The sequence below is a fragment of the Schistocerca serialis genome, chromosome 4 (assembly GCF_023864345.2).
Source record: "Schistocerca serialis cubense isolate TAMUIC-IGC-003099 chromosome 4, iqSchSeri2.2, whole genome shotgun sequence".
Lineage (NCBI taxonomy): Eukaryota > Metazoa > Arthropoda > Insecta > Orthoptera > Acrididae > Schistocerca > Schistocerca serialis.
Genome location: NC_064641.1, coordinates 492,003,807 through 492,019,997, shown reverse-complemented (window position 1 = coordinate 492,019,997; position 16,191 = coordinate 492,003,807). Strand labels below are relative to the sequence as shown.

Here is a 16,191-nt window from a genome sequence, read left to right as displayed (position 1 = left end):
AAGAGTTTTGTCATGGCTAGCTATCAGCAATTCTAACGGAATGCCATCTACTCCCAGGGCCTTGTTTCAACTTGGGTCTTTCAGTGCTCTGTCAAATTCCTCTCCCAGTATCATCTCTCCCATCTCATCTTCAGCTACGTCCTCTTCCATTTTAACAACATTGCCCTCCAGTACATCTCCACTGTAAAGACTCTATATACTCCTTCCATCTTTCAGCTTTCCCTCCTTTGCTTAGGACTAATTTTCCATCTCAGCTCTTGATATTCATATAAGTTGTTCTCTTTTCTCCAAAGACCTCTTTAATTTTCCTGTAGGCTGTATCTATCTTTTCCCTAGTGATACATGCTTCCAAATCCTTACATTTGTCCTCTAGCCATTCCTGCTTAAGCATTTTGCATTTCCTGTAAATCTCACTGTTTAGACGTTTGTATTACTCATCACCAGCTTCACTTACTGAATTTTTATATTTTATCCTTCCAATAATTAAATTCAAAATCTCTTACATTGTACAAGGATTCCTACTAGGTCTTGTCTTTTTACCTATTTTATCCTCTACTGACTTCACTATTTCATCTCTCAAAGCTACCCATTTGTCTTATAGTGTACTCATTTCATTTGTTCTGTTTATCATTCCCTAATGCTCCATCTAAAAATTCCAACAACATCTGGTTCTATCAGTTTATCCAGGTCCTATCTCCTTAATTTCCAACCTTTTTTGTAATTATAGGTATTATGGAAGGTAATAAGAAAGAATTACCTGAAGTTAGGGAGTTCAACCTGCAAGAAACAACAAAGACAACAAAAGCATCCTGAAAGGTAGATGCAGCAATAACAATTTCTTAAGACAATCCAGAGCTGGAGCGAAGCACTAACGTGAAGACGAAAATGGAAACACGTTCTCAAATTCCTGAAATTTCTGCATAGCTAGACAATGAGAACTACTCAACAACTAAACTTCTTTTCCATAACTGTTTTACACTTCAACCAAACCTAGAGCACCAATTACACAACAAATGCCTCTTCTGAAAATTAATATACACGTAGCGTCAAATGCTATGTTACCAAAATTTTTAACAGTTGATCCAGAAACTATATATGTTGTGAAATGTACTACACACAGAAGAACATTTTTGTGAGAGTCATCATTAATGCAGTGTTGCTTACATAAAATTTAGAGACATTTGCTAATAGGGGTATCAAAATTGTTCTTAATATGCATCTAGCATCTTAATTAAATTTGTCAATGGGATACTCAGTATAATGGTAGAAGTGCCTCTTCTGCAGCTGACACGTTGGAAGCACCCTAGCATTCGATATAAATAAAAAGAGAAATTACATTCTTAATTTCTCCTGTAAGCGTCCGGCTATCTGTTCTTATAGAACACTATGGTGAGAAACAGTACTGTCTGACAAGAGCACATCACCACAGGCGCAGTAAATCGTTTTGTTAATGTAAATAATTTTTTTGTCATGTAAAGAGTACCATATTAATTAACATCAAATAGGCTAATAATTCGATAATATTGCTCGAAGTTATCAAAGCTGTTTCGAGGGCTTCAGTGAATCTATTAGCTGTTATTTATTAGAGCTAGTAAAGAACAAACTGTGACAGAGATTAAACTATGAACATCAAGAATTATAAAAATTATGTCGACATGCTAACAGATTTGCAACTGGTGACTGGAAGATTTCTGCTTTATAGTACATTCACATCAAGTATACTAAGTAAACCATAAATGCAAATGTGACTTCTGATGGGGTGCCGTTCTCATTTTTGAGGATACTTGCATAGCACAGCAGAACATGACACGTCACAGCGTGTTTTGCCTGACGATATCAAATGCTTCGTAAAGGCACAAAGTTGTATAACACGCACCCTCTAATGAATAACTGTACCAACACGTACCTCCAGGAACTTAGGCCTAACCTTAATCTAAAATGTGAATAAGATTTTATTCTGTAAAAATGTAACAACCTTCTTCTCGTCGTCCGAATAAGTAGCTTCTGCGATTTTAAGAGCCTCTTCATCAACTGTATCATAATCGTCGTGCAGGATTGATTCATCATCGTCCGACCTATAAGCATCATCTGTTACCTTGCCTTCTTTCGCTTTCTCGTCCGAAACACTGCTGATAATTGCGGCATCACAATTTACTGGTGTAGTCAATATAGAGCCAACACTACCATGCTCTACTGTAGAAGGTGTGTCACCGTTCACAGAATTCGTTTTAACTGCGCACTGTTCCAGATCTTTAGTTAATTCCGCTATAATTTCCTCGTTACTTGGCACATTACTTGAAACCTCACACGGTGCCTTTGACATTCTGCTAACAGTATTATCAAAAGTTCTCTTCAATTTACTGGCACGGAAACTACTTCAGTAGCAGATATGCCATCAAACTCCTATGCGCGCTGCAAACGTTTTCCTCTACCTTTCAATAGCATTTACCACAACAAACATGATTTAGCAGACCCAAAGCTCTTCAACACAAAAGATCACTCACTTCGCCAAGCCACTAGGTTTTCACGTCAGACTATTCATGTCAACAAAGATTCTCACTATTAGACTGTGCTGCTACTATGTTATTACTATTTTTTTTAATTATTTGACTATGGACGAGGCACCATTTTGCCAGAAATAATGGTCACGTATAGCTGTTTACGCTACAATTATTCGTAACGTAAATTTGTTACAGAGTCATATGGACGAATAAATAAATAAAATGTTTTACATCTCTGCTCATAGTGTTAACTGCTTCGGCAACAAGTGTTCCATATTTGTGTTTACATTTGTCGCCAACATCTCTGAAACGCGCGTGTATTGTACAGTGATTCGAAGGCACTATGTTGTGTAAACAAATTGTGAGTGATATAATTTACGGATGGTAGCATTAAAATCTGGCATTCAGAGTTATTCTTATGTTTTGGAATGTGAGGCTAGCTTTTACGTAGACATGATTTCAATTGTTGCAAAATTATCTAGGTACTTACTAGGTTCCACAGATTCGGAATTAGAAACTTCAGAAAAAGATTTTAGTGTTGTTGATCTTCTGTCTTCATTAGAGCAGAATGCAGCCACTAATGAATCGTGTGCTCCTTCAGAAATTGAGGGTAGTGTTGTACAAGACCTTTCCAAAGACAGTTGTTGCTGTTACAGAGTGGGAGTAGTAACTCATGTACATTCGGATTATGCCCTGATTGATGATGAGGTGTATTGTGATTTAAAAGATCCTGCATTCCGCAATATAAAGGTCGGAAACAAATTGGAATATCTTGCCTTCCGTTTAAGGCCGTCGGACGAATGGAGAGTTAAGAAAATTTACTCCATACAAGAAGAAAACTGGGAAAATTCTGAGCCATTAATTGAAAAGCGAGAGACCCTGTCGAGGAGTATTGTTGGACAAGTAATGAGCAGAGATGGCAGAAATGTCATTATATCAGATAAACTCAAATTTAGCTTGGATGACGTCTCTTGTGACTTCATACCAGTTGAAGGTTTGTGTATTACAAAGGATATTCCATTACATCCAATGTTAGTTTGTGTATTTTTTTAAACGCGTTTTCTTCGTGTCTGATTTCAGGAGACTGGATACTAATTGATGCTCTTGTTGAATTGGATGGTAGTATAGCAAATTTGGAAGGAGAAATTTTACATTTATTTTCCGTACGAGCGTTGCGATCACGTATTGTCACCGGACGCATAACAAATTACGAAAGTACAGGTGATGGTCTCGTGGACAAGTCGATATATTTCAGCAAGGAAGTCTGTGAACCAGGTTACGTACCTGAGTTATGTGACGAAGTTATAGTTGAGGCGATTGAAAGTACAAAGCAGTCGGTATTGTGGCGTGCTCTTAGCGTTGTCCCATTGCATACAAGCAACACAGGACAACACAACTACAACAAAACTAAAGCAGAACAGAAGAAACCTGTTTTGGAATCAATCTCTGTAAATGGTGTCACTGTTACTCCTGCTGTTCTACAATCTGGCGAACTGAAGATAGGCGAAGAAAAAGAAATCTCAGTTACTTTGCTGAACACTGGACAAACAAAACAGGTAGTGAAATTTTGTCAATTTTTAAGTCAAATGTCATGGTCACAGCTTCGTTTGAAGTCTCCGAGTATTGATAAGCTAATAGTGTTGCACCCTGGAAAAAGTTTTTCCTATTGTTTTATTTGCCATGGAAGATATGCAGGTTGCCACACAGAGAAATTCAGATTTGTTTTTAAGGGCTTCAAAATAGAGATTGCAGTGGAAGTGAGGGTGAGAGATGATTCACAGAGTAATAATTTTAGAAATTCACAGTCTGGTAAAATGAAATTTGATACATTAGATGCAATCAAACGAGAGAATGATGTAAGTGGCAGATTGCTTATTACAGGTGTGAAGCCTAAGAAGGCACCTCCTTTTGTGCCTGTTCGAATAGGTCAATACGTAGTGCCAAAATATCTTTGGCAATTTGTTTATACAGTTGAAAGTCAAAGAAAAAGTGGCATTGAACGAAGTGAAAGTTTAACAAGTGTTGTTCCATATTTATCTGACATTCTCAGTTTTATAAATTACAGTGATTTTTTCCACACACTGTTGCACCTGGAAGAAATTTCAGAAACAATTAAGATGAGGCAGTATGACCTAAAAAATGTGACCTTCAGGATTACTGGCCCAGGTGCAGAATTCCTAGCACTAGAAGTTCCTGGTTTAGCTGAAAAAAGACCATCCCTTCTTGTTGGTGACAAAGCTATTGCTGGGCTAAGTTCAAACAAAGGTGAGTAATACAGTAAGTGCCTACATTCTTCTTTGTGTTAAATAATCATACTGTTAGTAAGGCCTAGTTAATTGTAAACTGTTATTGTTGTGGCAGTGATGGTGGTTGTGGTTGTGGTGGTGATCTTCAGTGTGAAGACTGGTTTGCTGTTCCTCTCCATGCTACTCTGTCCTGTGCATGGCTCTTCACCTCAATATAATGACTGCAAGCTACATTCCCTCTGAATCTGCTTATTGTATTCATCAATTGGCCTCCCTCTACAACTTTAACCCCACAAATTTCCCTCCATTACTATTTTTGTTCATGTTTCACTTCGATGCATGGCTACACTTCAGAATCTTAGATCTATGTTCTATGTTAACAGATTTCTCTTCTTCAGAAAAACTTTCCTTTCCATTGCCAGTCTCTGTTTTATATTCTCTACATCATCAGCTATTTTGCTGTCCGAATAGAAAAAACTCATATAGGCCCACTACTTTTAATGTATTGTTTCCTAATCTAATAATCAGCATCACCTGATGTAATTCAACTACATTGTATTATCCTTGGTTTGCTTCTGTTTATGTTCTTCATATATCCTACTTTCAACACATTGTCCATTCCATTCAACTGCTCTCCCAAGTCCTTTGCTGTCTCTCACAGTATTACAATGTCATCGGCAAACTTCGAAGTTTTTATGAATAATATGTTACAGGATTCATTTGTGTGATGACCTAATAGATCTTAAAAAAAAAAAGTTGTTGTAAATAGTCAATTCCTATTTCGAGATGTCAACTGTAGACCTAGGAGTTTTGGTCACATTTTAATCTGTTTGAGTATATTCTGTTCAAATTAAAATGTGAGTTCTAACATTTATTCGGATATCTTCAACAGTCAAGTTTTTATGAATAATATGTTACAGGATTCATTTGTGTGGTGACCTAATAGATCCTAAAAATAAAAAAAAAAACATAAAAAAATTGTTGTAAATAGTCAATTCCTATTTCGAGACGTCAACTGTAGAGCTAGGACTGTTGCTCACATTTTAATCTGTTTGAGTATATTCTGTTCAAATAAAAATGTGAGTTCAAACGTTTATTTGGATATCTTCAACAGTCAAAGCGAACTCATTTTGAGATATGCCATTCACTTTTTTCCTTCGGAAGATGAGTGTATGTAGTCGACTTCAATTTAGTGCCATTTTTTTTCCTAAGAGTGTAAAATGTGTGTATTGCCCACTAACAAATTCTTATCGAAAGTGCGATACTGATGTATCGTTGATGAATTACATTAATGCTCTGACATGAGGCATTAGCTAACTATTCATTTCAGTTACACCCAGAATAAAAGTAATACTCTTGTTAGTAGTATGGAAGTGAGAAATTTTTTTTATTTAGCATATCCTCTTTCTTTATTTGTATTAGTTCAGTTTACGTTTGGATGGGGTTAAGGAAGTTAGTCACAGATACGTTGATTAATGACCTAAGCATACTGTAAAATATACACTAAAGCCCCATATACTTTACAGGTCGGTTGAACCAATCAGTATCAGATTTTAACTTTGGTAGGATCAGTTGAAATTAGCAATATTTTAATTCTTGCACTCATACAAAAAATATGATTGTTGTTTTAGAATAACATGAAAATGGCTTAATTTTTAAGAACAATATGTTAATGTTTCTATAATGAGAAATAACAATGCTATCGAAAAATGTAGCACCATCATAAATATGAATAACACTGAAATATTGGTGAATGCTGCTTATGATATTACTTGTTTTTGGAGACAGTGTTGTCACAGCAAGCAAACTTTATCAATGTGATAAGCTTTTGTATTTATTTTTGGCATTACTTTTCATTCTTGTCTTTTCTATATAGGCTTGTTCCATCACACTGATGCCAACCTTTCTGCTGCATTTTAATTTCATTGTGCCATGGTTAATTCTTTCTTAACTTAATTTCCATCAGTGTTTCAGTTTTGGTGCTCTGGTTGGATTATTGCTACGATTGGAATGAAAAAACAGAAAAAACCCTTATTAACAGCAACTGTCAACTGTCGGTAACTTTTTCTTCAGGCTGCATTCAGCCTCTTATTTCCATTACACAGGTTTTAGATGTATTGTTCTCATACTTCCAAATTTTACATGACACGTTGTTTGTAAACTAATGAATATAAAAATTCCAGTGCTTCAGTGGAACTGGTAGCATGTTTGCTTTCTTCATAGTTTACTCAGAACTGAAGTCTTAGGTGATTCCTTGCACAATTTTTGTTTTCATCCAGGAAGCTATTATGTGTCATGTCACATATTGGTGAATGTTTTAAGTCATGTAAGATTCAACCAAAGAACCTTTATGCAGTAGTAATCTGTATTCAAAATGAAATTTGTTCAACACAGTGTTCTTTGTCAGTTGGTTTACAGAAGCCACTTTACATTGCTTCGACTGTAGCCTCTCTCTTCATGTTGAAGTTACTGTTACATCTTTTATCCATTTCCAGTATCTCAGTGAATATCTGCCCAAGTCTTTGTCTGCTGTTCTCTCCTTCCTTTGTACCATCTAGTATTATTTTCATCATGCCTCCATATTGTTGTCTACAAATCTGGTTTTATTCCATTTCGTCTCTGCACCCAGTATATATTTTGGATGTGACAATGTACTACATTTCATTGGCTTCAATCCTTTGCCTCTTCCGTGCTTCCGCTGTCCTTGTTTTGCTCCCATCAAACAACACACACTTCACAAATGTCTTCAGTAGATTCTTTTTTTATTCTTGCGTTAATACCAGACATGTTTCACATTATAGTAAGAGAGTTTTGAACACAGCACTTTCACTGCATGTAATATATTCACATTTATGTGTTGAGAACATAAAAATGTGATTATATTAATTGTGGTTAAAGTGCTGTGTGCAAAAACTCAACACATACATATAGAAGATGATGTGGGGAAAGAAAAGAACACCTTGATCACTAAAGAAGCTTTAGAATAAAGTGAAATGCATCTGGTCTTAATAAGCCTTTTATTACAGTTACGAAAGACAACAATTAACCCATAAAACTTGTATTTTGTATGTTCTATTTTTCATTGTAGACTCTTTCTTGAGCAGCTTATCGTTTGATTGTCCCTTATTTTCTATCAATATTGGTATGGCATCTTAAAATCTTAACATTTTGTAGCAATCTGATTTCCTCTTGTGATTTTTGGATGTGAATGTTGAATAATATTGAGGAGCACCCATTCACGTGCCTCTCCTTGTTCTGACATACTGTTCTTGCTATATAAAAATCTCACTGCAATCATATCTCCTTCATACAATTTCTCTTAGTATCTTGAAAATGGTATTCTCATGCCTCAGTGCCAGAAGCTTTCGATATATGCAATTCCTTATTCATTCTCTTTTTTAAGAAATACCTAAGTGCTAGCACTGCTTCTGTTGTTCTCTATTTCTTCTGAAATGGATCTGATCTTCTTTATGGATAGCTCCTACTTTATCTTCCACTCTTGAAAGTATCACTGTAGGCAGAATTTTTGTTATGATGTTTTCAAATATAAGATCATTGTTCAGTATTGAGTGCATATGTTGGTACAAACTGTCTTTTAATGGGAACTCTAATACATTTATGAAGTATGCATGTAACTGGCTGAATGTATAAATAACACATCCTGTTTATACATTTGATAATGTATTTCTTCTGCCATTCCATTCAGAAGTCCCGTAGTTATTTCATCAACCCCTTTTGATTTATTGTACTTCAGTTAGTCTAATTTCTTGTCAGATTCATCTATCTTTATGCTACCCACTCCTTCTTCAGAGTGCATTTCTTCCTCAGCTTGCATTATTTTATTCATATTCAGCTTCTTATTTCCAGCATATAAAAGATTACATTATATCACTTTACACATGCAAAACTAATAGAGAAAAGAAGGAGTTGTTACATATTTTAAAACAGAACACAAGTTCAGAAACATTGAGGCGAGTATATTTTGTAGTGATCAGCACATAGAAGAGTGTACTTGTGAATGAATACTTTTATTGTAACAGTACACAGGTCCCCACTGGAAAATTTTGCACTGTTTATGAGGAATCTGGATTCCTTTCTGTGCTATCTGTCAGACAGCAGCAAGCACTTACTAATCTGTGGTGACTTCAGTGTAGATTTTCTGAAGGATTCTGATAGCAAAAATTATCTGGAAACCTTATTTAGATCATACAATTCGATCTCAGTAATTAACTTTTAACTTTCCAACACAAGTGGATGAAGACAGTAGAACCAAACAACCACATAAAAAAGCATGACTCACTAGAGAGCTTAACGTATCTTGTGAAAGGAAAAGGGAATTTTATCTGTTTGCAAGAACAAGTTAAGAATCCTGCAATAGTTGCAAACTATGAAAACTACTCAAAATTACTAAGAAAGGTTAATAAAAAGTCAAGAAACACACATAATGCCAGAAAAAACATAATTCCAACAAAAGAATTAAGGTTATATGGACTGTAGTGAAATAAGAGACAGAACAACCAGCCACAGAACAAAGTAACATCACTATTGAACTGAGTTGAAGGGCTATAAATGAGGAGTAACACGAAGCAAATATATTTAATAATCATTTTTTGAATACAGTAGAAAGTATAGGGACAGGCAGTTCAAGTGAAAAAACACAGTAGTATATTGAAAAAGTAACTCTTATAATATTCAGTGATATGAGCGCATCATCAACTTCTCCTTCTGAAACTAAGAAAATTATTCATTCCCGGAAATAAAAGCTCGTATGATTTAGATGGTGTTTCCAATAGAGTACTAAAGATTTGCTCCCACATAACAACCCAGGTCTTATCCAAAATGTGTAAAGAATTATTAACTCAAGGAATTTTTCCAGAGAGACTGAAATATGCCATTGTTAAACCCCTCCTTAAGAAAGGTATAGGCAAGATGTCTGTTACAATTCTGACATCATTTTCCAAAATTTTTGAGAAGGTGGTGTTTTCTAGAATATTATCTCACCTTAGCAACAATGGTATCCTTGGAAAATCACAGTTGGGGTTTCAGAAGAGTTGCTCTACAGTTAATGTCATTTACATGTTCACTCATCAAAATTTACAAGCATTAAATAATAAAATAACACCTGTTGGTACTTTCTACAACCTACACAGTATTCTCTTAGATAAATTGAAGTTTTATGGAATTGATGGCATAGTCAACCAATTGATAATGTAATATTTAACCAAAAGAATGCAGAAAGTTGTGCATAGTAATTCATCCAATATAGATCAGAGATGTAATTCTGACTGGGAAGAAATCACATTTGAGATTCCATAGGGATTACTCTTACATCCACTATTATTGCTCATGTAGGTAAATAATCTTCTGTCTAATATATAACAGGCAAAATAAGTTCTTTTTGCAGATGACACTAGTATTGTAATCAGTCCAAGCATACATACAGAAGCAGAAGAAATGGTAAACAATGTTCTTTAAAGTATCATTCTTTGATTTTCTGTGAATGGTCTCAACCTCAATTTTAAAAAGGGACAATGTATTCAGTTCTGTACATCTGGGGGCACTACACCAATGGTAAATACAACACTTAGTGAGGAAATAATAAATAGAGTGATAACTTCGAATTGCTTAGACATCCATTTTGATGAGAAATGAAATTGGAAATATCACATTTGGGCACTCCTAAAACAGCTTAGTTCAACCATATGTACATTAGACTCATTGCAAGTTTGGAGAACAGATAAATCAGTAAGATGACATACTTTTCGTATTTTCATTCAATAATGTCGTATGGAATTATGTTCTGGGGTAACTCATCTTTAAGAAACAAAGTCTTCATTGCTCAAAAGCATGCTGTAACAATAATGTAGTGCTCACCCTTTCACCTAGTAGACATCTTTTAAACTGGACTCGCATTCAGGAGGACGACGGTTCAATCCTGCGTCCGGCCGTCCTGATTTAGGTTTTCCGTGATTTCCCTAAATCGATCCAGACAAATGCTGGGATGATTCCTTTCAAAGGGCATGGCCGACTTCCTTCCCCGTCCTTCCCTAATCCAATGAGACTGATGACCTCACTGTCTGGACTCCTCCCCCAAAACAACCAACAACAACAACATCTTTTAAAAAAGAGTTGGGCGTCCTGACTACTGCTTTACAGTATATTTATTCCTTCATGAAATTCGTGATAAATAATCCACTACAGTTCAAAAGGAACAATACTGTACATAATTACAATACCAGAAAGAAAAATGACATGTATTGAAAAAGAAGAAGAAAAAAAGACGTATTAATGTTCAGCACCTAGCCAGATTCACAGATTAATTTGCAATGGAATGGAAAATGATTTATTCGACATCATTATGACTTATTATGCAAGATAAACCATGGAACATTAAACTAACTGATTTTACACTCCACAAACCACTGTGAAGTGCATGACAGAGGGTAATTCCCAGAATGTCACATGTTCCTCACGTATATGGAACACAGGAAGAACTATTATTTCAGTGCCTCTGTGCACACTGTAAGTAGTCTAATCTTGTCTTTGCATTCCCTCCAGAAATGATAAACAAGGTGATTGTAGTATATTAGTAGATTCCTGGTTCTTGAAACTTTGTTAGTATACGTTCACAGGATAGCTAGCACCTATCTTCACTTTTCGTTGTTTGAGCATTTCTGTGACACCATTCTAACTATCAGACAAACCCGTCAAAATTCATGCAACCCTTATTTGTATACATTCAATATCTCCAGTTACTCCTGCTTATTATGGGTCCCAAATATATCATCTGCAAAAAGTGTGATGTCACTATTATCCTCCCCCCCCCCCCCCCCTCCTCCTCCTCCAGTTGTCCCACTGATTGCGCTGTTAACTGACCATCACTTCTGGTCAGCTTCTCAAAATAGGCACCAGCTCTTCCTTGCGTCAATATTTGTCTTTTGTCTTGCCACTTGTTCCCCCCCCCCCCTCCCCATCCCTATGTTGTGGTACAGTCATGCCCATAAACAATTTAGTCAGAGTATGCCTGGCTGTTGTACAGAATAGAGTGTGCGACCACTCCCTTTCTGATTATTTTCCGTCACTTTGTTCTTCATTAACTCTTTGTCCATGGTCAAATGTCTTGTATAAAAAAGTATACGCTTCCAGGAACAATGAAAAAAAAAGTCATCATTCTCTAGAATTTTTGCTTAAAAAGATGAGGTTCTTCAGCATTTGGTTATCAGAAAGCCCAAACACTTGTGTATATATGTAACCACAATAAATAAACCAGTTATTTGATGTCAAGAAAGCATGATAGTTGAGATATAGACATGAAAGTGGAAAAGCAGATAATATTCTGGAATATAATAGGGCCAAAGATGGAGTGGACACATTGGACAATGCGATTCATATATTGGAGCCAAAACAACAAGAAGGTGGCCCTTATCAACATTTTTCACCATTACAAATATAGCTGGAGGGAATACACAGGTGATATATGTAATTCTAAAAGGAAATGAAAGACCCATTTTATGCAGAAATTTCGTGAGTATGTGTTCCCTTGAATTAATGAAGGAACATGTCTTTAATTGTGCTTGTCTGCAACTTACCATGTCATCTTTACAGTAAGTAGCAGTCTATCTTTTCCTACATTGTTGATCTTCCAGAAGAAAAATTACCTGTCTCCCAATAGACCTGGAAGCATTTCTACATCTCCAGTACCCACCATCCTCAACTTCAGTTTCATTGAGTCTTCAAGAAAAAGAGATGCATCAGTTACGCAACGTCTGTGACAGGTAGTAAAACAGCTCCACAACAATGGCATGCAGTATGTCTGGTCATTTTGTATGCAAAACTCGCTTTTAAATAAAAATTGTTTGCAATAAATGCCAGTAGTGATGATTTATGATTGTAAAAAAAATTCAGTTGTAATACAAAGAACAATAAACATTTCTTGTTTTATATTTTTTATGTGAATAAATATAATAAAAAAGTGTAACATAATTACATATGAAAAGCACTATACTTTGAACTTAAAATGGTTACAATATGTTATTTGTTGTAACATTGTATAGACACAATATCAGAGGTAACACCAACTATGTTTTATTCTGCTTCCACAGGAAGAGATCACAATAATGCTGAATGAAGTATAGAACCGTACAAAGTATCATAACTATATAACACATCAAAGTATAGTATTAGGTGAGCATTCTGTAAGCAAGTAAACATAAATGAGGCCGAGGTACTGGCATTCTGGGTTTATATTGGGCTGTTGCGCACATGACACAGCACTTGCTGTGCCATCTGTCCATGTTGTGAGGCAGCCTCTCTATGCTGGTTATGGAGCCACTTGAATTGCATTGTTTGATTATGCATGCTCACACTATAGGGTTACAACACTCCTTCCCCTTTGTGGAAAAGTGTTCACTGTGGAGATATCCATCTCTTCATTGGCAGGTGATGACTGCTGGAGCAACTGTCGTGCTGTCACAAGGGAATGTGGTCTGGAGTGGTGCAGGCAAGGACAGGTACAGTGCCCACTCTGCAAGAGACCATAAGGGAGCACTGGTGAAGATGGTGCTGTATCCATGTCCACATCTGGGCAGTCACTCGCTGATGGTGACACCTTAGAAGATGGCGGTGATGACAGAGTCTGTGGAGATGGAGGCAGCCCAGCACTGAATACTCCACCCAGTGATGGCACCAGCCAGAGTGCAGACAGTGCTGGAGCCAGAGGTGGCATGAACCATACTAAGGATCAGACAGGGCATATCCACTACAGTTTTATAGGGCTTCCATGCATTTGTGGCTAGACTATGAATGCGCAGTGTATAACTCAGTGAGGCCTTTTTACCTGAGGGCCATTGATGTTATCCACCATGATGGAACTATGCTGGCCATGAGTGCTTATAGGACCAACACCATAAACAGTCCCTGTGCTGAGGCTGGGGATGGGATCAGTATGCAGTGTGTGCTGGAATCACTTGTGGAGCAAGTTCAATCCCAAATTGAGGTTTTTAATCACCTGCCACCGTGATTACTGCAGAGACCCAGAGTAATTTTAGATTTAGTGTAGTACAGGAGAGATTTCAACCCAGCATATGTTTTTAATACATGATTTTATGATATTTTCTATGAGCACCACAGCTCTGGCGGTTGGCCAGGGTTGGCCACAGCTGATGAAGCAGTGTATGGGGCTGGTGACTGTGAAACAGCTCCATCAGGCTATGGTCGCCGATTGGAGTGAACATATATGGACTCTAGAATCTATCAAGGGCTTCCTTGGAAGAAGATTGAGCAATATTATCTGGGTTTTTAGCATATGGACCAGTTGCTCCACCTCCCTGTTGGACTGAGGTCGAAATGGAGGAGCTGTAACATGCCGGATGCCATTCTTTGAACAAAAATCTTCAAAATCTTGAGGCACAAACTGTGGGCCATTGTCTGTAACAAGCATATAAGACAATCCTAAGGAAATCAAATAGTGGAAAATCGAGGATGGAATATAACAATATTATGAAAAGGTAAGTTGCTACTCACCATACAGCGGAGATGCTGAGTCGCAGATAGGCACAACAAAAAGGCTGTCGCAATTAAAGCTTTTGCCCAGTAAGGCTTTTGTCAAAAATAGATGACACACACACACACACACACACACACACACACACACACAAACACACACACACACACACACACAGACAGAAACAAAACTCACACACACACACACACACACACACACACACACACACACACACACACACACACAGAAACAAAACTCACACACACTCTGGCAGCTGAAGCCACACTGCGAGCAGCAGCACCAGTGCATGATGGGAGTGGCGACTGGGTGGGGGTAAAGAGGAAGTTGGGGCAGGGAGGGGGAGGGATAGTAGGGTAGGGGTGGCGGAGAGTGAAGTGTTGCTGGGGAGTGCTCAGGGCGAGGTGGAGAGAGGGTAAGGCAGCTATTAGCAGTCGACAGAGGGCAGGGGAGAGGTGGGGGGGGGGGGGGGGGGCGGAAAAGAAGTAAAAAGATTGGGTACAATGGTGGAATGAGGGCTGTGTAGTGCTGGAATGGGAACAGGGAAGGGGCTGGATGGGTGAGGACAATGGCTAATGAAGGTAGAGGCCAGGAGGGTTATGAGAACGTAGGATATATTGCCTGCAATATATTCCCTGCATTATGTCCTATGTTCCCATAACCCTCCTGGCCTCAGCCTTCGTTAGTCATTGTCTGCACCCATCCAGCTCCTTCCCTTGTCCCCATTCCCACACTGCACGTGTGTGTGTGTGTGTGTGTGTGTGTGTGTCATTTATTTTTGGCAAAAGTCTTACTGGCTGGAAGCTTTATTTGTGACAGCCTTTTCATTGTGCCTATCTGTGATTCAGCATCCCTGTTATTTGGTGAATCCTAAGGAAATAATTTCCGAGAGGGCCATATCTGCCATGGACATGGACAGGCATCTAACCACAGAAGCAAATTTTAAAAAACATCGACTACTACAAGCCAAAAGGAGTTAAGGAACGGATCTACAAAACCGGCATGAATACTCTCCCAGGGGTGCTGGGAAAAGAGAGACCCTTGATGGCACATGATGGGTAGCGTACTGTCACAATGCGCAAGATCTCCTTGTCAATACCCGGCCAAAATATGTGATGGTGGGCCAGCAATTTTGTTTGTGAAACATGCCACGGTCCATGTGGAGTGGGCGCATGACACCCCATCATAACGCACATGGGATCACAACCCTGGATGCTGATTCTTCAGTAGCCAATAGTAACACACTGTCAAGAACTGAGAGATGGTGGCAGAGAGCATAATAGTTATGCAAGGAATCCAATGATCAGCCCGGTGGTTTACCCAGCCAGCTATGGTGGACAAATTGTGCAACCTGATGTAAGACAGGATTTGCTGCAGCAGTGAGGCCGAGGCTGTTATGGGCATGTCACAGCGCTTGCTGCACCGTCTGTCCAGGTTGCGAGGTGACCTCTCTAGGCCATTTGTGGAGGCACATGTATTGTGCTCTGTTTGATCATATGCACTCACACTGTAGGGTTACGACATTATATAACACAGTTAACCTAAAGTAATACCAATAATTGAAACAAACAATGTGTTGTGCTTTGTCTAATACACTACCACTTGTACAGATATAGGTGGGACCAATGGAAGGTTAATACTGTCTACTAGGTTATTAATGTGCAGCATGAACAGCAACAGTCCTGCCACAAAAATCTGGGAGGTGCCTGAAGTTCTTCTACATCTATCAATGAAACTCAAACCGAGATAACATGTTCCATCCTCCATATTAAGAAATCCTCAATCAAGTCAAAAATTTTGTTTTATACCTCATATGATCATACTTTAGTTTATATGGTTTCAAATGTTGTTCTAATGCTAAGAAATATTGCAACTACCCAGTAACTTTGATCCATGGTGTTCAGGATGTCGTGCGCGGAACGGT

General features: G+C 37.8%; 2 protein-coding genes across 2 annotated transcripts in view; one reads left to right on the top strand and one right to left on the bottom strand.

The window, feature by feature from the left end:
- LOC126475212 (tetratricopeptide repeat protein 1-like) overlaps positions 1-2,498 on the bottom strand; it is a 35,752-nt gene extending 33,254 nt beyond the window's left edge. The window contains exon 1 of the mRNA XM_050102872.1: positions 1,976-2,498. Coding sequence (XP_049958829.1) covers positions 1,976-2,323 — 348 coding nt within the window. The 5' untranslated portion in view covers positions 2,324-2,498. The remainder of the gene's footprint in view (positions 1-1,975) is intronic.
- Positions 2,499-2,806: 308 nt separating this feature from the next.
- Positions 2,807-16,191, top strand: part of LOC126475211 (probable RNA helicase armi) — a 53,099-nt gene continuing 39,714 nt past the window's right edge. The window contains exons 1-2 of the mRNA XM_050102871.1: positions 2,807-3,495; positions 3,582-4,766. Of these exons, the coding sequence (XP_049958828.1) occupies positions 2,883-3,495; positions 3,582-4,766 (1,798 nt within the window). The 5' untranslated portion in view covers positions 2,807-2,882. The remainder of the gene's footprint in view (positions 3,496-3,581; positions 4,767-16,191) is intronic.